Here is a 23,908-nt window from a genome sequence, read left to right on the forward strand (position 1 = left end):
TTCCTTTATGATAAAATTTCCTTCTATTTAAAAATATAAAGGAATGTGTTTCTTAATTAGGTATTATTACATAGCACATTAAAACATACTATTTGCAATTGAAAGTTTTGAATAAGTATTTTTTTCCTTGTTTTTAATAATTGTAAATAGCTTTTAACAGAAAAAAAAAAAATTAAATGGCATTGATTGAGCCATTACTAGATTTTATTACCGGATATTACTTTATAATAAACTTGAATATTTTTTACGCATTTAATTTACGCGTAAAAAGAGAAACTTGCGTTAACGAGTATTGTCATTCTAATCTCACATTTATTGCAGTTACATTTTTAAAATTGCAGATTGTATCTAAACAATTTAGTGTTAAGAATAAGAATCGCTTTTATTATTTGCCTCTTATTTTGCTATTTTGTTGCCTCTTTTTCGCGACGCTGATTGTTTCTCTCGCTTGGTTTGCTTCATGCCAAACGAGAGTAAACGTCAGCTGTGAATATTACTGCGTATGAATTTTTAAGAAGTATAAATTTTTACGAAACAAAAGTATTCGGATTATTAGATTATTTTTCGGGGGGATTTGATCGAACAAGAGTTTTATAATGACGACGATTTGAGAGTTAGAAAGCGACGGTTGATCACGGAATCGCGAAGAAAATACGTCTTGCTTTTTTATTTCGGGGGAGAAGGAGCCTCGAGCTTGCTGAGAGCATCGAAAAAAACGTAAACAAATCAACTCGGCGTCGAGCTCGGCGCTTCCGAGAACTCCGGTGCGAGAAGGACAGCGTTCAGTAAACGGTCGGACCTATTGCTGTCTCACTTTCTTTACACGGTTTTCTCTCTCTCTCTAAGGGCCGAAATCTCTAACGGTCAGTCTAGTTGCGGAGCCACGAGCGTGAAGACGTGTACCCAAGTGCTCCGCAATTACGCGTATTTTCGGCCGCGGATAGGAAAGTATCGCACGCGAATATATGTCAACGTCGTCGAATTGGATACGAACGATCATATTCCGTACGCCAGAGCTATTTTATTGTTCGTTTTGTGCCTTGTTTCGGCCGTCGAAAAAGTGCTTCGGAAGGGTTAAGTACGTCGCGATCGGAACGTACGGAGCGCTCGACTTGAATTTCGTCGCGTTCGGCATGTCCGACCCGCTTCACTCGTCACCTCCTTCAGCGGGTTCCAACAATTGTAATGGTCATTACACGAGATGTCGTTAGCGATCGCACCTCTCCCGCTTTCTTCGTCGCGATCGAGACTCTCATCCCGTTTAGTGCAAATGACTTTTGACGAACTTTGAGAAAGAAAAAGTGCGCGGGGAACGTTTCGTATCGCGGCCCGTCTCGTTCGCCGCTTGGCGCTAGGTCTCGGCATCGTTCATTCTGCCGACGGGAACTGCTCGAAGAATAGAGAGCGCAAATTTATCAAACCAATGATCGTTCGTCGCGTTTCTTAATTTTACTCGTAAAAAATCGCCGCTATAATCCGCCGTCGTTCTTTCGGTCGTTCGTCTCTCTCGAGTGAGAGTCAGTGATTATAAAAAAAAATTGCTACAACATGTCAGGATCATCCAGAAACTGCCACAGAAGGAAGGAAGGAAGGAAGGAAGGAGGGAAGGAAGGAGGGAAGGAAGGAGGGAAGGAAGGAAGGAAAGAAGGAAAGAAGGAAGGATACAAAATAACCTACCTGAACCTAACCGGAAGCTGTACATCATTCAATTGTAATTATAAATATAATTAACTAATATTCGAATCTTATAACGTCCTCTGTGATCTCTAATATGCATTTTAAAAATACAATTAAAAAATAGACGTGTATATAAATTAATGAAAACTAGATCTTGCAAAAGTCTCTATTTAAAAAAGAATTTACTAGTACACATACATAAATACAAAATGAAACTGTCGGCGGGTAGAATACAAAACATGTAGTATTAAATATATTCACGATATACGATAATCTTAAAAATTAATTATAAATGCATTCTTGGTACTCAAGCCTCTCCATACCTGAGAAGAAGTCGAGACGGTAAAAAATATATAAATGATTTTATCTCGATTATTATTAATAAATTTAACGCTCATACAGTTCTTGTGCTACATAAAAAAATAGTACAATATTTTATTGAAATTAAATTCGATGTTGTGACTTTGAATGTAACAAAAAAAGAAAAAAAAAGAAAGTAAACGGGACGGTACAAAGATACAACTGTAATTTGTAAAGATACATTTACGACTTAACATTCTATTAATAATTATCGTACAATTAGGTAGTAAAATAAAAATATAAATATAATCGTTACCGTGTTATCGTTACGTACATTCATATCGTATGTTTTACGTATTATAACAAAGAAAGAATTATAGAAATTTTAACATTTATTTGTTGTACGATTAAAGTTATGCCACATACATTTATCGATACATTTATCAACTTTACTCGTTAAATTAATATTATTTATATTGTGACATATCAATCATAACTTTTTATTGCATGTATCTTTAATTATCTTTAGTTATAAATTCGAATACATAATTAGGCTTATCTTTCGGACTTATTTTCTATTTTTTTAATTTTAATTGTATGTTTATGTAGTATAATCAAGATATAACTTTGAATTCGTTGTTTTTTAATATTCTTAACAATTGTGCGTTACTTACCATAACACTGAGGAAATTGATAGAATATTCAGGTTTCAATAAGTCTACATAACATAAATAATTCTGCTTTTTAAATGCTTTGAGGATAAAATCGCTAAGTGAGGTCTTTCCTTTCGCAATTATACCCGTGTGAATCACTCCTCCGCAATCACGACTTAACAGAAATTCCCATAAATTCTTATTTTAATTACGATTATTGACTCGAGAGAAAATAAATTCTAAGGAACTGTGTGGAAACTTATTGCAACAGATCAGCTGTTGATCTTGAACGTATTTCTTCACGTATCGGGATAACACTTCGTATAAATATAAAAATTTTATATGGAATACACGAATATATGTTTCGAAAGAATCTTTTAATAATCAGTCATGATTTTATTAAGGCGTTATCTCGGTTCTTGCGTTACGAGTAGTATTCATAGCCTACGTAAAAATATTATAAAGTTAAACAGTGTGAAAGGTTGTACCTCGCGGTGGCACAGGTGGTGCAGGCAATTTCTTTGGTATTGCGCCGAGAATCTTAGCAGGGTCGTGGCTCATATTAACTGTTAGGTTCATATAATCCGGCATCCTAGTCTCAGTGGCCTCGTTCGTACTTTTTAAAATGTTCGTCGAGTCTAACACGTGTTCTTCGTCGTGCGTTCTGGTTGCGGTGGTCTCTTGACTTTGCAGAACGATCGCAGAGTCAACCTCGTCAACGGCGGGTTGAACAAGCGGCTGCGATTTTGCTCTCGCGATGTTAGCACATGCCTCAGCCGTATCGTCGAGCCGTTCCTTTCGATTTAATTCGTTGTTTCTGTAGTTCGGGATGCACATTCCTGGTGGTACGATTCGAGTTAAATTCGACGCCACCGGTTCGATATTTGTGTACCTGTTGCCGCCAGCGTGTTTCGCGATTTCGATTTCCTCTTGTCGTTTGTCTGATAAGATGACGGCACTTTGTGCCAAGACGTGATACCTCGGATGATCGCAGGGCGAGCTCGGTGTGTCTGGTTCTCTTGGAGAACCGTCCGCTTTAAATGCTGTATTAATTTAATTGTGATTTATTTATTTTTGATAACCTAAGTATGTTTTAAACGATTAAATGATATATATGTATAGTTGCTAGCAATTTAGATATTAATTTAATAGTTGAAAAATATCGAAACATTTATTGATTTTTAGAACATAAAAAAAAAATTTTTTTTAATCGTAGTGCGCTGCTCGAAATAATTAAAAGTAGTGCTTGAAATTAATAGAAATGATCGATTAAACTTTACCGTGAACAGGCAATCCCGATGGTGGAAACGCTATGTAATACTCGCTATCGTTGGCCCTGGACGGTGATTGTGTTTGTCGGAGATCAAGATCACGCGTAATAGAGAGATTCGGTGATGGAGAATACCCGGATGCTGGCGAATATCTGCCCGTAAATGGTTTAGGCGCAGGTGGTATTTCGTAGGACGTCATGCTGGTCTTCTCATCCCTAATATTCTGGAGCTAAAAAAAAATTGTAGATCTAACTTAATATTAGGAGAACATTGATTATATATTTTTTACTTTGTCATGGAAAAGCACAAGCCATTAACTTTTGTTCTTTCTGAGAAGCGCGGATCACGCGGTCGAGAGATACGTTCATGAATAAATTTTATAAAGTTTTCACCCAGTTCTGCGATCAACTTGTATTAATAAATATTTTTCCAATCTAATATTTCGAGAATCTTATTTAAATAAAACTTGTGTTCTGTTTAGATCAAAATCCAAAGAAGCTCGTCGCCGACATCATAAAAGAAACAAGCTGCAGCCAGTTCGTGAGCGACCAGTGCGAAGAAGGAAGCCCTATCATTCTGAGAGGAGGAGGAGGCCTCGGAAAGGCACCGTGCATCGATGGAGCAACCCAAGGGTACGCATAATTTTTTTTTAACACAAAACTACCCGAGTGGAAATTATATTGCGCGTGCTGATCTTACGCGACGGTCGACTGCCGAATCTGCCGGGCAAGCCGAAGACCGCGGTAGTGTGAGTACGTGCATGTGTTTACATCGGCCGGCAATCCTCGCGCTCCAAGTTCGCAAGGTGGAGGACGCGCGGGCAGGAGATAGCAAGAACCGGCTTGCCCGGCGAATTTGGCAGTCGAACGAGCCTTGCGTAAGGTCAGAACATCAACAGTAAACAAGCACGCGGAGAAAAAAAAGATATCTATTTAGATACATGGTCCGCGCTGGACAGTGACGAGACGACTGATACTAGACAGATTTTGTTTTTTTTAAATACATTAAAAATTTTTTTTTATTTGTTACAGATTAACGCAACCGAAAGTGCCGTTATCGCCGATATTAGATATTAGTTAATTATTTGGACGTTAATTTTTTGATATACATTTTTTTTCTTTTTTTTAATGCGAGTGCCGAACAGAAACGCGCGACAGTGTTCAATAATTAATTCTCGCGTATGTAAAATCACGGTCGCGGATTTCGCGAGTTTCTTGTGCGCGGAAGATGGCTCGACACGTCCCATCTGAGTGGAGGAGCAGGCCCGGGACGGGCATCCTGCTTCGGCAGAGCAACTTTTAAGTAAGGATTAATTTTTTATATATATATAAAATCGCTAGCTTTACCTTTTTGTTAACAGAAAACTTTGTTTTTATTTATTAAATTAAATAATTAAAAATACGTAATTTTTTTTATTTAAAATGTGAACTTTAGTATCTCTATATTAAATTTTTTATATTTTCTGTTACAGTCACCGGCAGCATCTTCAACTCTGCTGATGCTCATGCAGATCGGTGAGTCGCATGTTTTTTTTACAGTAGATTTTTGGGAAAATAAAAAAATTGAAAAGAACATTAAAAAAATTCATAAAATAGTAAAACTTATAAACCGAGAAAATAAATTAACATCGCGCGAAATCGGTAACAATCAAGCAATAATAAAATTAATAAAGATTTTTTTTTTAAATATAAAATTAACGTCTAATCAAACGAAACAAACTAAGCTCGATATCGAGTACCCACATTAATTCCACAATTAAACCAAAATTAAAATTTCGAATTGTATCGATTAATAATTATTTCGAATTAGATTTATTATAGCGAATTTATGGTAACGCACGTACTCTTTTGTCTTCGGAATCGGAATGAGTTCCACTGTCACCTAAGCTTGCACCGCTGCAACCGCTGACAGTGCTCATTCTACCAGATGACGATGAACCTAAGAAATTAAAAAAAAAAAGAAAACGGGTTTTTATAATTTTTTTTGATGCGCTTTTAAAAAGAATGTAGTCTATTGTGTTAAGTTAACTTACTAGAGACACTGCGAAGACTTAAACTGCTGACAGGTCGGCGATCAGCTAATCCGCCGTTGATATTTTCGGACTTGCTCGTAGAGGAATCTGTTGCAGCGCTACCAGATTCCTTTGTTTCTATAATAAAAATTAATTGAAAAATTTGTTTGTTATTTTTCGATGGCCAGTCAAACAAATGTGACTTTACATATCAATTTGATAGGTTTGAAGGTATTTTAAAGATATGATACTTGCCTTTTTTCCCTTTAGAGAAAAACTTTCGTATCTTATCGAAAGGCGTCGGGGTCTTCATCTCTTCTTTCATTCTTTTTTGTATTCTGTCGTATTCCTCTCGCATTGCCGTAAGCTGTCGCTGCTTATCTTTAAAACTTTGCTGAACGTCGTTTCGCTTCTGCCAATTTTCAACGAGCCTTTCTACCTCCGATATCGTGAAAACATTATTTTTGAAATCGTTTATTATCTCCAAAAGCTCGTCCTGAGGGCCTGACGGCTCCCGGGATTTAGTGCTGCTGTTGGACGACGTTCTGCCATAGGGGAGGTTCTGACATATTTTCTGACTACAATTATCTTCTCGCGCCCCCACAGAGCCATGATGGCATTCTTGACGAGTAGGTGTACTTGTTCGAGACGGTGGTAGATTTGTCGCATTCGTCACAGGAGCTTTTAAACCTTTCGTTACGATTTCTGTTAGAAATATATTTGCCACGTATATATACTTGCTTTAGAAAGCGAAGCAGATAGATGAAAATAGAAACGAAGTAACTTATAATTTTATACAAAATTTTTTGATATCTCTTTATTAATTGTTCAAGAGTGTAATGTCGAGAATTAAATTTTAATATACTCACCAGCTGCGTTATGATGAAAAGAATTCGTGGTAATAGAATGATCTGTAAATTATGTGAAATAATTATTGTATTGCGATTGTCTACGAATTGTGGATATATGTACGTACACGAAATAATTTAGAATATTTACCGGCGGCATGCATTTTCATGTAGCCCTGGAAAGATGTATCTAGTCCGTTTGGTGCGACCGAGGCCGTAGGTGTGGATGGCAGCTGGTTATTTATTACTGGCGTAGGCGTTGGCACAATTGAGTAATTTGCGGTTAAGGTGTTTGTCATCGTACTAGAAGTGCTCGTTGTTTGTAGATTTGGAGCCAACATTGTTATCGGTCTTGCGATCGGCGGTACTGAATAGGCTTCGCTTAAGGGTCTCGGTCGACAATAATCTTCTTTTTCGTTGCTGTTTTCGTTCGCAACCGTCGATGGGACGTCCGTGGTGGAATTAGTTCCTAAATTTTTTTAAATATTTTATTAAACATTATTAAATTTAGAAGGCTTTGTTATTTTTTTTTTATACGGAATTATATTTTTGTGATAAAACGACGTATTTTTTAAATACCTGCTGATCGATTAGTCGTCTGGCTTATAACTTTGAGGTAGCTATACATGTTGGTGAATTCGTTCATTTGCTGAAGTTTCGTCCATCGAATTCCAAGTTTACGATCGAAACAAATAACGTAGAATTAATGCGTTAGTTAATTCATGAATTTATCGTGAGTATTAAAATAGGTGAATTTGCGTACATCTATTTCTCTACATATACAATTATACATATGTCTTTTTTTCGAGATAAGAGCAGAAATCAGAAAAGCAACATAAATAAAAAAACAATTTTCATGTGATGTAGCAAAATAAAATTTACTTCTCACTTATTTCTTTATTTAATTTCTAAATAAAAATTTAAAAATAAAATTTTTAACTATCATAATAAATTCAATACTTAAATTTTTCGAGATTAAGTGAGAAATATATAAATTGTGATTTTTATTTTGATACCTGTATTGATTGAAAAAAGTTTTATCGCTTTTTTTTTTTTTTAAATGCGCACCTTTTGAAAATTTTATAAAACGGAAAGAATAAAATATCGCGGTAATACCGATAGTTTTCGATTATTTGCGATGTCGGTCTAAAGGCGAGGTTTTTGTACCATGTAGCCCCGCAATTGATGGGCTAGTCGTGCATGTCCAGCTTGGTCAGCGAGATCTGCTGGTGTCAGTTCGGAAACGTTTTTCATATCACACGCGAGATCGCCACCAGGACATTCCAATAATTGCCATGCGAGTTTCTCCAATCCAAATCTTGCGGCAAAATGTAGCAATGTCGGATTCTCTTCTGAACCTAGTAAACCGAAAGATTAAATTACGAATAAATAAAAAAAAAGTAGCACCATTCAAAATTCTATTTACTTTGCATTTGGATTCTATTTACAATTGTGACTTGTTAAAAATTTTAAAGCGCGGATCGGATATATGCGACAAATTTTTTTTGAGCCGTTTGAGTTAAACGATACTTACTCGTATAATTTTTATGGACAGGCACCATACCGCTTGGGGTCGATAAAAGATTGAAATGGGGTGGAATATTTTTCTGAAACGCGTGAACCATCCAATTGTCCAATTGTTCTCGATCGGTAGAACTGAAGCCGAAAGTCTGACATATAAACTCGAGAGAATTGTCGTGTGCCCTAAGAATCTGGTCCAATTCCCTGAGCCTGCTTTCGCATTTGACTTGCCTAACGCCAAGCGAACATCCGTTCTTTGTTATTCTCACGCCGACCAGCATAGAAACCTCGAGGCATCTTTCGGGTATCGAAAATTGCAACGCGTAAGGATTTCTTCTTTTCACGTTAGTTATCTCGATTGCGTCCCCGCAACGATCAACGATCACAGAAACATTATCCCTGGGACTTAACGGGTCGTTTAACAAGACGATTATTTTATTCTGTCCCTGCAAATACACATAATTATTGAATTAATTTTTCTTTATTTGTGAATATTTGTGAATTAAAATTTTTTATTTTACATTTATTTCATATAAAAGTAATTACGTTTTTATTTTGAGGCTGAATATTCTTTTAACGAAACTATTACATATTTTTTTTTCTGCGTTTGTTGAATTTTTCAAGTTTATTCTTAAAAATTTTTTTTCTCACAATATATTAAAAATAAACCTACCAATTTGACCTTCTTTGGATGCACGGAGAATGCAGTTTTGTCGCCTTTAAAGGCTGGTGGAGGCGAACCGAGAATAGCGACCGCTGCGCCCAATAATTCGCTCACGAATTTCTCGTTCTGATCTTTCACAAAGAATTTCCTCCATTGATCGTAGGAAACGAGACTAGATTTATGAGTATCGTTGATATGACTGTCGTGAACGCCTAGCATCATCGCCAGCACTTTCTCGGCGATCAGATGGCTAGTTAAATGAACGGCGTGTTCTGGATCGGTTCGTACGCGTTCTAATAATATCGGACATACGATGATAATCTGTAGGCGAGACGATCGAATTCCTTCTTTTGTTTTTGGTGTTACGGGTTCTTCAATTGCGATGTGACGTACTCTGAATAGGAAATTGTAATTGATTAATATTTTAGATCCGGATATTGTTAGACGTAATAATATTTCGCTTTACTTGAACGGCGGCCGTCCTTGCTGACGGCTGATTTGCTCGAAACATCCGGTGAGGTAGTCGACCCATAAATTACAAGTCTCGCTTTCCTTGCTAGATACCAAGACCACGTCGTCCTCTGCGTGGTCGTCCCTTGATAAGACTGTAGCTGAATGCGACCCTGAAATAAGCAATTGAAACATCTAATTAATTGACTCGAGTATAAGATTGCTTCACATACGGCGACGTAAAAAATTTACTAATAACATTAAGTGAGTAAAAATGAATATGTCTCTCTGGAAGCAGAATCGATTGGGTGGATTGTGGCTAGTTTTATTTTGATACGACGATCGTGCGTCGAAATTTATTTTCTCTTTTAATTGTACAATTTATTTCGGTAACGAATTATTCCGTTTATTTGCAACGAATCAATTACAGATTTAACCGAATAGTTTCCCGATTCGTTGGTTAGCTGCCCTACTTTATCGCCCTTTAATTTACAAAATGTTTTCTGCAAATGTGTCAGAAGCAGCCTTGATTTAGCTTTGTCGTGACGAGGAATGCATTTAATTTCGTGTGACGCACATCGCAGAACACGCGACGTGGTTGTAATATGTTTGATGAAATAATACCGCGAATAACGCGGTCATACGTCGTGTTACACGCAAAAAACAATGACCATAAAGTTAAACAACTCTGTAAAATTCGAATCAACATATTGATACGGTCCAGTTGAATCAATTGAATGGGTTTAATACGATATTGTTCACATATAATACGAACGCTCAGAGTACACATGTTTCGTTCTAATTAAATATTAATAGCATTCTGTATTTGATTGATTTAATTTTCGTAGGAAAAGCATTTTTATTTTTACAAAGTTTAAGAAAAAGAAGGAATTGTTTTAAAAGCCTTAGAAAAAAGTTTTTTTTTTTTTTAAGGAAATTGATTTTAGATTGGACAAAGAAAAGCGCATCAGTTTTCTGTTTAAAACAAAATTAATAAAAATAATTACCGTTGATAAGATAATGACAAATAAATAAAAAAAAAAAAAAAAGTTGTATCGTCTTCGTTTTATTAACGGACGTGGTCAACGTAATAACTTTTACTTTTGGTACGTGAGGCGCGTGCCTTCCGTTTTCGGTGGTTCCGTGCTTCCGGTTTTAAATTGATTTCATTAGGCACTCGGTGGCGCTCAGTTAATTCTACTTAGGCTCAAAGTAAATTTAGTAACTTTCATGTATATCAGATTGCTCGTACACAGAGTTCTAATTAATTAACTAATTAACTGAGGTCACGTGAATATACCTCCAACATCGTTTACACGCGATATAATAATACAATATATTCTTTTCATCCATTAACTGTTAACAATATTACTTGTTTGCCTTCTTCCTAGAATGTTCCGCGAGAAATCTAGAAATTTTATTTCCATTTTTTATTGTCGCCGCGACGACAGTCGACGACGGCGAAGAAACAGCGACGAATGATATCGCGGAAAATAAAGCCGGTTTGTAATGCACGTGGGTCGCGGGTCGCTCCTGAATGATGATAATTGCTGCAAAAAGATCAACGCACTTGAAGAGGCGTACGTCAGATTATGCCGAGACGCAACACTTTTTCGCGACGATCACGCGATAAATTTTATTCGCGAGAATTTCAGTTTCTTTCGGGTTCACTTACGTTTTATCGCGGAAAGATCCAAAAAGTTTGGACGGTTTTGTCTTCGCGGTCGAGGGCTGGCACAGATATCTACCATTTTCTCTCGTGAATGCATTCGATTGTATTCGAAAGACCAGTCCGGTGAATAACGTACAGCTTTGTTTCTCGTTCGTTAATAACGGAATCCAAATACCAAATTTTTTTTTCTTCGCTCGCGGATGATTATTGCTCGCGATTGTATGATTCTCGCGTCACTTTTAACGTTGCTTTTTTTTTTTTTCTACCGTTGAAATATGATCTTTCCCGATCCGACGACTTTTGACGAAGACAAGTCCACGACTGCTCGAAGTCGCTCGCAAAAGGAAATCGTACCGTTTATTTCAAAGCCCCACCCCTGCGCGTATTGTTTTTACGCTTGGCTTCGGCAAGACGGTTTAGGCGATGCCCATAAGTTTTTCTATACGCACGATGCATGCTAAGTTACTTCTCCATCCGAATCCGTCTCCGTTTTTGCGCCGACTACGTCAAACAATGGCGGTATTATACAACCGTGAGCCAAATATGCGCAATAGGTTGAATTAAATTTTCACCTAATTTATTTTTTATTAATCGCGATTGTATAATCTAGTATATAAATTAGTCTTCTCTGATTTTCATTTATGACGATTTATGCAATAGATATAAAAGAATTAAAGTCCGAATATTAAATTCTTTTGAAAGTAAACGTTTTTGAAGATAAATTTTATAAATAACCTCAATTTTTGTAAAAAGAATTTGTTATTTCAAACTTTATTTAACTTATATGTGTATAAATAATTTTGATTAAAAATTCCTTTAGTAAAAACGAATCAGAGATATTAAAATTATTATTAATATTTGATTATTAATATTTTATTTGAAATTGTTGAGGTTTTAATAGAATAACTTTTCTAACAAAGAATTGACAAAAAGTCCACATAAATCTGACGCTTTCTCGGTCTCATCTGCATTCGAGGCACACGTAGCTGGTTTTGCATTTCATTAACATACCACGTATCCTGCGATGGATACGTCGAGATGCAGCAATAGCTGACGCCTTGATAAGGAATTTATGGAAAAATGCAAACAAGTGTATATTGCGGAAAAATAACTTTTTACATTTTTATTATTCTAAATGTTATTAATTATGCAATGTGTAGAATATTTTGCCAAATATGTTCTTCGGTGATAAAAAAGTTTCTACAAAAAGAATTCATATTTTTTCTTTAATAACTCAAAAAGACAAGTAAGAACGAAACAATATCGAGATAATTACCTAGGTATTCGGCACTTCGTTTAGCATAATAATCTTCAGCTTTTAGCCTCATTTTCACTTGATTACTACATTCAACTCGAAGCACTAAATGGTCATATTTCTCGCGGTTTAAGTAAAATAATACTTATTATGTGGTTGACTCGTCGAGGTATTTTCTCGTTAAGAACACCAAAAACCAGACAATAATAAGGTTAAACTTTAATTAAAAAAAAAAGCACTATGATATGATTGAAATTCGAGTTTATGATTTTTTTTTTTTATGAAAACACGGGAGGGATATTATTTCTTTGCGTTTGAATCAAAATTTATCAAATTACACTGGTATTTAATTGAGAAATTAAAATGAAAGAAGTACACAGGAGTCGACGAGTGTTAAAACAATCTGTAGCGTGAAGCGCGATAGAACTGAACGGACATTCGTACATTTCTCGGGGATGAACCGACCATCACGATGCGTTTGTGCTCGGCGCAGGCGCATCTCTACCATGAGACGCTTGCAAGAAAGATTTTCTGGATCCACGTGGCGATCCGTTCATTATTTTCACGTCAATGAAACGAGCAGATATTTCCATTACAATATAAAATTATAACTTTTGTAATTATCGAGCGATTAAATGGCAGAGTTTTGAATTAAGTCTTCAAGAGTGTAACGTAACGAAAGTATAAACAATACAAATTTTTTTTTACAATAGGTATATCTCAATAATTACTAAATGCAAAATTAATTTAAGTAAATTAATTAAGATAATACGAAAATTTAAAATGGATAGAATTTCGTTTGTTTAAGTCCGCTGTTATTACTCGCGCAGGATAGAAGACTTTACAGCTTTGATCGCCTATCTATTCTGAATCTCGTAGTTTCCTAAAAGCAGCGGAGTCGTAAAACAGGGATCCCATTCACAGATGAATTGAAATTCCACTGGCGTAACGGTTGTAAAGTACGTACGTTCGTCTTTATCGAATCTTTTATTTCCGCCCTTTAACCTGAATCACTTATAATTTTAATGAAGTCTATATTAACGGTTAAAAAAATTTTTTTCTAATTCAAACAAAATTGAACAAGTTTACCGAAATGGTAACAATTGAAGGAAAAACTCCAGCCGAACGCTATGCGTACAGAATCCCATAATATTTCTGATTAATCCGTTTGTAGTGACTTGTGCACCGCGTATCTTTAGCCGTGCGTTTAATACAGGAATTAGGCTGCTTCAATTAATCAGATCAGAAGAGGAGACTGAGTCACTCGGTCTCTCCAGCGAGAGAATAATAATCGTCTTGAGGTTCACGAGAGCAGCTCGTCGTACTTTACTCGGGACTATCTCTATCGCGCTTGCATATCTTATTGGATATGGTCCATTGATGCGTCGAGGTTAGGCCGGGGGATAATGCTCCATTCGAAATCTGACGAAACTAGGAACATGACCTCTTTCTTTCTCTCTCTTATCCCGTCTGTGATTATCTCGCATGTGTATGACATTTGTAAGAAAGAAAAAAAAGGAAAAAAAAAAATACGAAAGAAGTTAGATTAATTAGTAACTACGGGCAATAAGTTATCTGTGCAAGTCAAAAGGGCAATAAAAATGACGCTTCCGTTTGGTAAGAAAATCTGATCGAGATGTATAGTAATATTTTTCGCTTGATTATTCACGAATGAATTTATTCCGTCGGTTATAGGAATAATAATATGAAATAACGATATTTCTGTCGGCGAGAAACGTGAGGGATATTGCGGGAATGCAAAGCGGGTAAGAAATCATATGTATGCCAGCGCAGCGGTGCATGGTTACGGTTGCATTCGGGGCATATGTGCTGTTTATAAATTTCTCGGAGGGACAGCGGATGATAAGTCGGCGGCGTTTATTAGGTTCTCCGCTTTTCTCAGAAATCTCGGCTGACAAGAGAGTCATTAGCCATTACGGGGAATAATGACCGATAAAATTTTTTTTTTTTTTTTTGTTGCAATGTAATTTCCGATTCGCGTATCGGTTGAGCTTGATCCTTTTATTCTTCCGCTTATCAGCGTTTGACTGAACTTGAAACAGAATTTTTGTAAAATATCTAAAATATGATTTTGAGTATATCGTGCTAACAAATTGTACATTAGTAAAAGCTGAAAGTAGAAGAGGAAAGCTTACGATCAGAGATAATAATAATGAGCTATTCTTATCGGATTTTATTGCATCATTGTTTTCGACCGTGACCAAGTCTATTGAGAGATTAAATCTGTGTAAGCTCATTAGAGCTTGTAACTAGATATCCGCTTTCGAAAATCTTACGAGCCAAATGTATCTGGCGCCAGAATGATTCAGACGTATTTAAATATTATATATTAATGGTAGGTTTTTTTTTTAATCTTACATATTTAATATTCAACAAGATAAAAAAAAAAGAAAAACTCGTCTGAGACTTCTTCGGTTTAATAATGATACGTCTGCATTAAGTCGATTCGTGGACGATTGGCGGGATCGATAAGCGGGTGAGAATGATTAGAATGAAGTGGAGGAACGGACGCAAGTTTTGGTTCGCTGGATAAATCGTAGTTATACCGGACATCGCGTATTGACCAATCAAAGCTCGTTTATGTACTTGATGGTCGCTTCAGCTCCGATCGCGCCTCTCGAATCCCTTTTCGAGCATGAATCTAAATTGACATTTTGAATCAAGTGAAACCGGCGTATATTTCCGTGAGAGAAATTTTTTTCCGTGCTACGCGAGCGGGCTAAAATTAGCTGTTTTTCTTAACGCTTCTCGATTTGTTATTACGACGGGAGGATCGATGCAAGAAGTCTCGCGGAAACTAACTGTCAGCGCCGGAAGCGCTAGATCTGTGCTGGGGTATAGCACCAGGAAGTACGACCGGTAAATAATATGAGGATAGAATCAAATATGCAGACAGAATGCTTAATCCCGCGGTTGTCGACCTCCGTCTTTTACTAGATTTATGTGAGCTCGGTTTATCGCACGATGCACTCAGTTTGTTGATATCTTCTTACTACTTGATCTCTTTGACACATGCATTTCCGTAGATTTACGCAATATTAATCAATATAAAATATCCCTGACTAGCTCTTGGCTTTTTTTTTATAATCTTTTTTCTGTTTCGTTAAATATAGAATAATTTGCGGTATTGATGTACATGTAATAAAAGATTTTAATTCCCACATAGAATCGTAAAATAAAATGAAAAGGTCTCGTGTAAGGGTTCAGATTTTTCGAATTAATTTTGATAAGAAATATGGAAATAATTTGTAAAAGTATTTAAATGTTTAACAACGACTGAGTAGCAGGATGCGACTATCCTTTTAAAATGGCCTTTTCTCCAGACGGGAGGGAAGAATTTATGGCATAGGGGAGCGTATTCTTTCGATGAGGTCGTAGGACGTGCGCGCCGATACAACTGCCTGCAACCTCGTGTCAACATATGGACGGATATTTCCGTTTCTTGTTGGCAGCGACATGCTGCGAGACGCTCGCAACAGAGGACACGTGAAAACACATTTCAGAAACGGAATCTAAACTTTACAGATACACCCGGTTATCTATCTTTCGCACCTTTCGCGAGGCATCGTAAACGACAGATTTATTGGACGAACAAATTAACGCTTGGTTGTTTATGGATACCTTGCCCTTTCGAGAGCGAGGATTCGTGCAAAATTATCTCTTCAAGTTATACAGGATTTGCCAATGAAATTTTCGTCAATAGCCGAGAGAACAGTTTCACGAATAGGTTTTAATTAGTAATTTTTAATTAGATAAAAAGAATCATTTTTATATATATTTTTATTTATTGGTTAAAAATCGCTTTACGCGTTGTTTCTTATTTTAGAATTGTTTGATAGTTATGCGTATATCTCAGTTGCAGAATGTAAAAATATTTGCTGAACGGATTTATATTGATGGTTTAGGTGTGAAGGTAATTAAGATAGCGTCGATAATTGTTTATCATATTTGAAGTTGTAGCTTAAATTGTTTTATGCATAATACATATTTTCGTGCCGATATCGCAGATGGAATTGTTAATTTTGGCCGTTGCGTGAATATTTACGATTCATTTCCGGTTTTAATTAAAGCACGGCCGGATGCTGGTTGAGGTCATATTTTCGCTGTTAAATGAACATGTGCTACAACCTCCGCTTGACTTTCTTAATTAAGAGACTGCTTAGCAGCTTTGCTTTTACGCTTCTGGCTACGAACATCCTTTGTATGCTACTGATCGACATGTTAACTCTCATTAGCTATTATAAATTTTATTAAACTATATTTGCAGTATAACATGATTAGTCACGATTAATAAATTTACGCTGGAATTATTATCAATTAAATTATTTAATTTAGTATTTATTTAATATCTTGATATTTCAATTTTTTCACATTTATTCTTTTTATTCAGTTAGAGTTTGCTGTTAAATTTTAATAAAATTTAGTTTATTGTTTATTAATAGTAAACTATAAGGTTTTTTTTTAATATTTACAATTGTTCGTTGCTCTTGGCAATTTTAATTTCGTGAGGTTACAATAAAAGAAAATATGAAAGTGTCATATGAATAGAAATTGAAGAACAATCGATGAACTAATCGAAATTGTGTCGTGTGCTCCGACTTTTGTAACACTAGAGGCATAATTCGCGTTTCATGCGGGCGTGCGACAAACGCGACGTGGGAATACGAGAACTCTTCAATCGAGTACGTTATCCTTATAGAAATAGCAATCAATGTTCATGATAGAGAAGGAATTGGTGCGACTCGCGTAACTCGGTAACTCCCAACGATTCTATTCCGAGCTTTGGGTATGAAAGAACGTCTTCGATTGGAGAAAAGCTAGGACAAGTTATTTGATTACTGAATAGGAGATTACTAGTACCACTAAAAAAAAAAAAAAAAAAGAAATCCAGAGCTACGAAAACGGAAGTTACGGCACGGTATTAGATGACTAAAGATAGAATCGAATACGTCTAACTAAACTCAAACCTTCACGATAAATTCATTATCTATTATTTCCAAGTCCAAAAACATGAATTAAAATGGTAATTAATTTAAACGTGCATTAATCTGGATTTTTTTTTTAATTTTTAATTACGAATTTTGACAGTCTATAAATTATGCACGCGTCTCGTAGGTCATAAGGATAATTTTCCAATGGTTTAGTAAAAAGTTTAAATTGCCTTACCTTTGTTGGATGAATTTTTGTGTCTTCTTCGCTTGGCCCGGTTGCACGACAATTGTTTGCTCTCGTTGCAATGCACGCCGTCGATGTTGTCGAGCGATACCGGGGCTGCTGCCGTATCCACTTCCAACAGATTTTTAGACCCTCCCGTTTGTCGTCTAGGAGCCACGATATTACTGGTCGCGCCTGTTTCTTTTCCGATAAAAGTGCCGATCGAGTGCCTTCTTCGACTACCGGTTGCAGGAAGAGTAGAGGAAACATTGTAATATCTGAAAAAGACATTTTAATATTAATTTAATAGCTTATCTTCGTTGAAACGTTCTTCTGATTATACTCGACGTAGGCGGGGACGTCTAGGTTACCGTGATTATTTTTTAACAGCGTAAATCAAAGATATGATAAACGAAAAAAAAAGTTGATGTTTATTTAAAAGCAGCAAGTTAAGATTCTCGTTAACCTGGCGTCATCCACTCCGAAAAAGACTTCTCCGGTATCGTCGTCGTCATTGCTATTGTTATCGTCGGCATTATGACTCTTGGAAGTGCCTGCTAAACCGCAGTAGACCATATCATTAGATAGAAGCTCGCTGGCAGATTTCAGGACTCTTCTGGTCCGGCCGAGATAACGTCGATCTTTCTCTGAATGCGAATGCGATCTGCGTGGACAAAATCCGTAATATAATAAATCTTTATGACCGTCGGATTAAAATAGTGAGTGGACGTTAAATTTTTTTGGATTTAATAGTTTCGGGAGTAAAGAATAAATTTTTTTTTACCTGTGCGGTAGATACGGCGAGGGTGGCGCAACATCGGACGGTCTCGGGTTGCCTTTGAGAAACTTTTGCGTCTTCTCGTGTTCCGCGTTCGCGCTTACGGACCGGAAGAGATTGCGGAAGCTCCTTCTGTTGCCGCATCCGAGATTAATCGCGCCGTTTCGCGGTAGCATCGGGGCGCATTCCTCCGTTGGGGTTGACGGCGTTGATGTGCCCGACACGTTACCGCGATTTTCGTGACGAATACTGGACGTCGATCCCGAGATCGGTACACCACCCTGAGACGAAGGGGTCGCGCCCATTTTTCCTCGCCGGCGAAACAAAGCGGAAAAGCCCCTAGGTGACGACGTTGTCGCTTTCGACGATGATGCCCCGTCGGACAACGAAAAGTACGACGGATTATCTGTAAACATACGTACCGAACGGGTTCAGGTCACAGGGTTAAATCACTCGCTGTATAAAATCCTTCAATGATCTACGAGAAATTATTCCATCACTCTCGTCATCTTCGGTACGATTTTTGCGCACTTGTTACAATAATCACTGGCTCTAAGGCGAATTACCGATGCGTAAGGCACGAGTTTCTGCGAATTCCTCAAGGGGCACGTTCGTCATTATTTTATTCTATCGCTTAGCTGAGTTTTCTACTGCGAATCCAAAATTTATATGGTCGATATAGCTCGCGCGGTATTTTTAAATTATTTTCTTAACGCGTTATCTGGATCGCTGCGACGTCGACATGGCGCACGTAATTGCGGGGAAGGTGGTCGTTTAATTTGATATTAAAACGTTGTTCAAAATGATATTTGTTATTTATCACTGTCCGCGTTTGTGCTGTAGCCACGACTAGGCTAATAGCGAGTCCACCTGTGACTGTGGGAGCTATCTCGCATTCATGGGACACCATGGACGAGCCTTCCTACGTTCATCGGGTTTGGCCCCAGTGGGGGGATACACCAAACCGGACGTTTCATTGTTCCCCCACTTGGTGAACCGGTAGAAATACGCGGTAGCTGCACCGGAAATGCACCACCTCAATTCGCTCGCGCGCCGTTTTACTGGGCTCGGCAAAAGGGCATTATTCGGATTAATTTAGTCGGCTTGCTATTTGCACACGCCCCATTTACTATTTACATTATTCGTTGGGTTTTAATATCTCGGGATTATTTAACAACATGATAATCTAACAATTTTCTGTCGCGCACGCAAACCGAATAATTTTCGTAAATTAATAAAATAATGTTTAGAGAATATATAGATTTATTTCGGGTTTTAATAGTTGAAAAGTTCTGTCGCAACTGGAGCGAGAAAGCAGAGATGATGCATTCATGTTATAATTTATTGTTGCTTGTGTTTCGCGAATTTAAATTCAATACCGCGCCAAATTGCATTGCGGGTTACATTCGCAATTTCGATTAACAAATGTCGCTAACAGGCTACTGCTTGTCTGTGAATGAAAATGAGACATGTGAGGGACGCGCGATTATGCGCGGATGACGTGCTCCGCGTACAGAATGCGCCGCTGAAATCTGTATGCGATCTTTGCGATCTTCCCTGCGATTGCAGGAAGAAAGAATAAAACTCACCGACAGCCATGATGACTTTCTCTGTAAAAGGACTCAGTTGAATACCAAGGATACCTGAAATAACAAATACGGTGCATTAGCATTTATTTTCATATTATTACATAAGTATTTTAGTATCTAACAAACGAAAAATGTATTCTAAAACGTATTAAATGCTTACAAAATTATTCGATAAGTAATTGAAAAAATAATCGGCAGGTTGATATCTATTTCTCGTTACTTTAATTCAAACTAATATAATTATTATTTAATTTAAAAGATAAAAAAGAGGGAATCACCTATTGATCTCGTTGTATCATTTTTTTTCAAGTACGCAAATATAAAATTATGTATTTTGTTCAAGTACTGTTCAGATATACGGCTTTAATTGTTGATTATTTTTCACGTGTTTCCTCGATCTCATTTGTTATATACTAGCAGTCACTTGCGCGATGTCGAGGAGAGTTCATTACGGCGGTCGGAAATTCTCTTTCTTCTATGCAATTGAGAAAATCGCACGCGAGAAAGTGTAAGTGTCCGTCAGGCACTTTCATTCATTCGCTGAAAATACACGCGAATATTATATTTAGCACGGAGAAAGGCTACGTAGATTGTGCGCAGGGGGAACCCGACCCGTTTACATTTGCGAACAGAAGGGGGTGTAGAACGAAGAAATGGGGGTCGAGTGCAAATGCGATTCATTCACGTGTTATATGCACGCGACATTATCACGTTGTACTCCGTGCATATCTCGCATCCGCCATTATTATCGGTGGAATAGTACCTATTTAAATTGCTTTATTCAGAAATCTCTTCCTTATAAAAAGACTTCCCGCGCGTAACGTAATAATTGAAATCCTATTATGTTCCAAGCGTCGCAATTTATTAGCTATTTTACTTCTCTGTGAAATATAGTTTTGATTTTCTGATGCAATTCCGATATTTTTAACACGCTCGAAAGTTATTCTTGTGCAAATTGATATTCATTATTGGGGTTCTATTAGCTTCGTATAATTATTATAAACGTTGGTCTACATGACTGTAGTTAATAGTATTAGCTGAGAGTTTGTACATTATTATTATTATTTTTTTTTCGAGTTTAGTTTAGCAAGTACGCGATACAGCGACAATTTTCTGCCCTCATAGTTGCCGCAACAGTTACTATTTTCGTACGATGAAGAGCAGAACGTGTGCCTGGTGGAGGTAGAGATAAATAGAAAGGGCAAGAGAGAAAGAGAGAAAGAGACAAGGGTGGTAAGAGATTGAAAGAGAGGGAAGTAAGGTGATTGTACTCATGAAAAGTCGAATGTTTCGGTATACTCCTTTTGCCTAACTGTGTAGCTAAAAAACAAAAAAAAAAAAAAAAAAAAAAAAAACGGAGAAAGATATATAACATATGAATTTCGAAGCAATTACACAAAATTAATTAAGGAAGTTGTAACAGTTCTTATCACGGTTCTATATCTATTCTGCCTGTTCACTTTAAGAAAGAGATAATTAAAACGGAAACAATAATCAATATATTAAACTAATAATTGCTACGTGTGTGGGCGATGACGCATTTCGCTCAAATAAGATATCCAAGAAATCTTTTAACGGGACAGTGTCTTTTATTATTTTTTCATTGATTATGTCACGGAAATAAAAGTATTACGAACATTGAATCTCAAAGCGTGTGCGCCGCACCGCAGTGTCGTTAGGTCGAGTCGCGTAACTCGTGGAAAATGTCGAAGATTTATTTAGCGTAAATTGAAACGGCACTGATCTGAAAGTTGAACCCGGTTTCCCGAAGAAATCACGCAGATTCGTAGCTATTAATAGAGGTCTGTTGGTGCGACCGTCGCGAAGAACGGCGCGCAGCGTCGCGCCGTGCATCTGCACCTGCAGCGACGCATGGTCCGATAAAAAGAAGCCTCTTTATGTACATCCGGCGATGTGTGCACGTGCCCCCTGTAAACGTGCACATGTGCGGCACACGCTATATGTGTATATCCAGAATGTAAAGCGTTGTTCGAGACCATAAAGACAACCATAGAGCGCGAGCACAATCGAAGGGTTCTTGCGCTGAAAAACGAAACTACTCGGCTTATTCAGTTAATTCTTAACGTACTCACGCTTATTCGTTCAATTTTTCTGTTTCTTTAAAAAGACGAATTAACTAGTGCATTTTTCATTTTTGTAAGTTGAGAATTATTTAACATAGAGATAAGAGACGAATATTATAATACAGGTGGAGGGAATGGTTTTAATATACACGTGGCATTTGCATGTATGTACATTCGATTGATATTGCAGATTGCTTTACGTACGTCGTTAATTAAATTGTTCGTAAACGTATATAGACGAGCGTTCTAAAAATATTCGTCGGCGAAACGTGTAGGAAAGGTAATCGATGTAAAAATGAACTTTTCGCAAGACAGATTGATCTCCGAGGTCAGTCAATTTTGCACAGCACGCCAGAGAGTACGGATATGCAAATATAAGTCTAATCGATTTATCACCCGGCTTGCGAACTCACCTTCAATGTCTCACCGTTAATACAGCCTCCCATTATTCAATTTCTGTTCGTTCTATAATTCGCTCTGGATGATTCTTGAGGGACAATATTTGAAAGAGTAGGATATTTATGCGTTACGATCGACGTCATTTTAGCACTACCGAACCGACGACGTATTTTTCGTAAAAAATCGCCAGCTCCTATTTGCTTTTTCTTGCTTGTCTTCTTCTTCGTTTTCTTCTATTAAACTGCACGTAATCCATAACACTTTCTTCACGCTACTGATCTCCGTTTTATAATTTCGTAGCATTTTTCTTACCGACGCCGCTTATTAAAATCGTTCGATACATCCGCACGGTTGTTCGCGGCACTTAATTAACATAGTCAATTGCAATTCACGAGATGAATCAATCGTCATGATTACCGCTGTTCCATTCACAAAGCAATTGAGATAGAAATATGAAGAATTTACTGTGTCTTTTTGCTTCGGGCACTGTTTATCACCTCTGCAGCGTCCATATCGCGAAGAGGAGCGCGCTAGAAAGTGGCGACGTGGTCGACTCCGTGATTTCCCAGTTATCGTTTTAGGGGCTCGAGAGTTTCGGGCTCTGTCAGGGTCACGTTCGGTTAGGGATCGTGCACGGGTACGGTACAACACTTGATGAAGCACTGACAAGCCAAGCCAGGAGGGAGCACCATCGTTGGCGCTACCATATGATTGCCTTGCTCGTTCACTCGCTCGTTCGCTTCGCCTTCTCCTTCTCTTCTTTACTGCCACCACCCACGCATCTGGCAGTGGTGCGAAGGAACGCCCATGTATGCCTCGTATGAAACGTTATTTCGGGATAAACAAGGACGGTAAGCCCGAGACGTCGAAGGATAGGAAAGAAAAATTGTATCACTCACGTGCCGCGAGTAACGCTCCTTAACCCTCGCACGAGATCCGTAATCGAAAAGAATATTCACCACCTCGACTTTTTTATCGCGATCTTGGTAGGTCTGCTTCGAGTTCATGGGCCTTTTGAATACGTCACAGAAACGTAAACCCGAATATTTATATTTTTGGAGTAATATCTCGAGGATATTATAAATTAAACTGAGCGTCAATCTTTTTGATCCCTCGAATAAAAAACTGACGAGGAATAATAGAGATAATTTGGAAAGGTAGATTAACGCGCGTTTGTTTAATAATTTCTGTCAAGATTTCGTTTCTTCCTCTGATACGTTTACTGTTACGAGTTGGGAGGAATTATTTCTGTGATGACTAAAATGCATGCGCACACGTGTATCTCGATTTCTACCTCAATTTCTCTGCAGGCAGGTAAGAATAGAGCCACGCGCGCACGCTTGCGTGCCTGTCACGCATATGCGTGCGGTAGCGGCCGCGGAAGTCAAGCGGAGCATGTATTTCCTGCCCTCGGAAAGCGTACCTCGAGCGGTGAAAGGGTTCGACCCTTTCGACACGTTACTCGTAACCGTGTCTCGTAAAATCCTTTGAGTGATTATTGTACCGTAATTCACCGTCAGTCGGCGATCGCACGACTTCATCGCGACGTAAGGTACACGTG

The 23,908-nt window shown here is 37.6% G+C and overlaps 2 protein-coding genes across 5 annotated transcripts in view; one reads left to right on the forward strand and one right to left on the reverse strand.

The window, feature by feature from the left end:
- The first annotated feature begins 1,404 nt into the window (after positions 1 to 1,404).
- The window catches only part of LOC139103418 (guanine nucleotide exchange factor for Rab-3A), a 56,804-nt gene continuing 34,300 nt past the window's right edge, over positions 1,405 to 23,908 (forward strand). Inside the window, exons 1-4 of the mRNA XM_070658061.1 lie at positions 1,405 to 1,711; positions 4,383 to 4,533; positions 4,933 to 5,203; positions 5,373 to 5,415. The gene's annotated coding sequence lies outside the window, so the exon portion shown is untranslated. The remainder of the gene's footprint in view (positions 1,712 to 4,382; positions 4,534 to 4,932; positions 5,204 to 5,372; positions 5,416 to 23,908) is intronic.
- Positions 1,718 to 23,067, reverse strand: Stumps (DBB domain-containing protein stumps). 4 transcript variants are annotated; one of them, XM_070658048.1, is made up of 17 exons: positions 22,362 to 23,067; positions 19,865 to 19,918; positions 18,282 to 18,681; positions 17,964 to 18,161; positions 17,510 to 17,775; positions 9,412 to 9,568; positions 8,955 to 9,339; positions 8,295 to 8,727; positions 7,928 to 8,118; positions 7,340 to 7,409; positions 6,912 to 7,229; positions 6,782 to 6,823; positions 6,168 to 6,617; positions 5,934 to 6,050; positions 5,745 to 5,839; positions 3,911 to 4,130; positions 1,718 to 3,673 (listed from the first exon to the last, which is right to left on the reverse strand). In XM_070658048.1, the coding sequence occupies exons 2-17, from the start codon at positions 19,872 to 19,874 to the stop codon at positions 3,096 to 3,098; spliced, it is 3,930 nt and encodes a 1,309-aa protein (XP_070514149.1). In that variant the 5' UTR covers positions 19,875 to 19,918; positions 22,362 to 23,067; the 3' UTR covers positions 1,718 to 3,095. The 4 variants fall into 4 exon arrangements, with proteins under 4 accessions (XP_070514149.1, XP_070514150.1, XP_070514152.1 ...); XM_070658049.1 differs by lacking the exons at positions 19,865 to 19,918; positions 22,362 to 23,067 and having other exon boundaries at positions 6,168 to 6,602; positions 18,282 to 18,834; XM_070658051.1 differs by lacking the exons at positions 17,510 to 17,775; positions 17,964 to 18,161; positions 18,282 to 18,681; positions 19,865 to 19,918; positions 22,362 to 23,067 and adding an exon at positions 12,344 to 12,734 and having other exon boundaries at positions 1,719 to 3,673.

This window comes from Cardiocondyla obscurior, linkage group LG06, assembly GCF_019399895.1.
Source record: "Cardiocondyla obscurior isolate alpha-2009 linkage group LG06, Cobs3.1, whole genome shotgun sequence".
Classification (NCBI taxonomy): Eukaryota; Metazoa; Arthropoda; class Insecta; order Hymenoptera; family Formicidae; genus Cardiocondyla; species Cardiocondyla obscurior.

Bases quoted from the DNA above. Each gene is read 5' to 3' on its own strand.
- Stumps (XM_070658048.1), bottom strand. The intron at 8,119-8,294 runs GTAAGTATCGTT...TCGGTTTACTAG, and splicing joins TGTCCATAAAAATTATACGA to GTTCAGAAGAGAATCCGACA. The intron at 3,674-3,910 runs GTAAAGTTTAAT...AAATTAATACAG, and splicing joins ATCGGGATTGCCTGTTCACG to CATTTAAAGCGGACGGTTCT.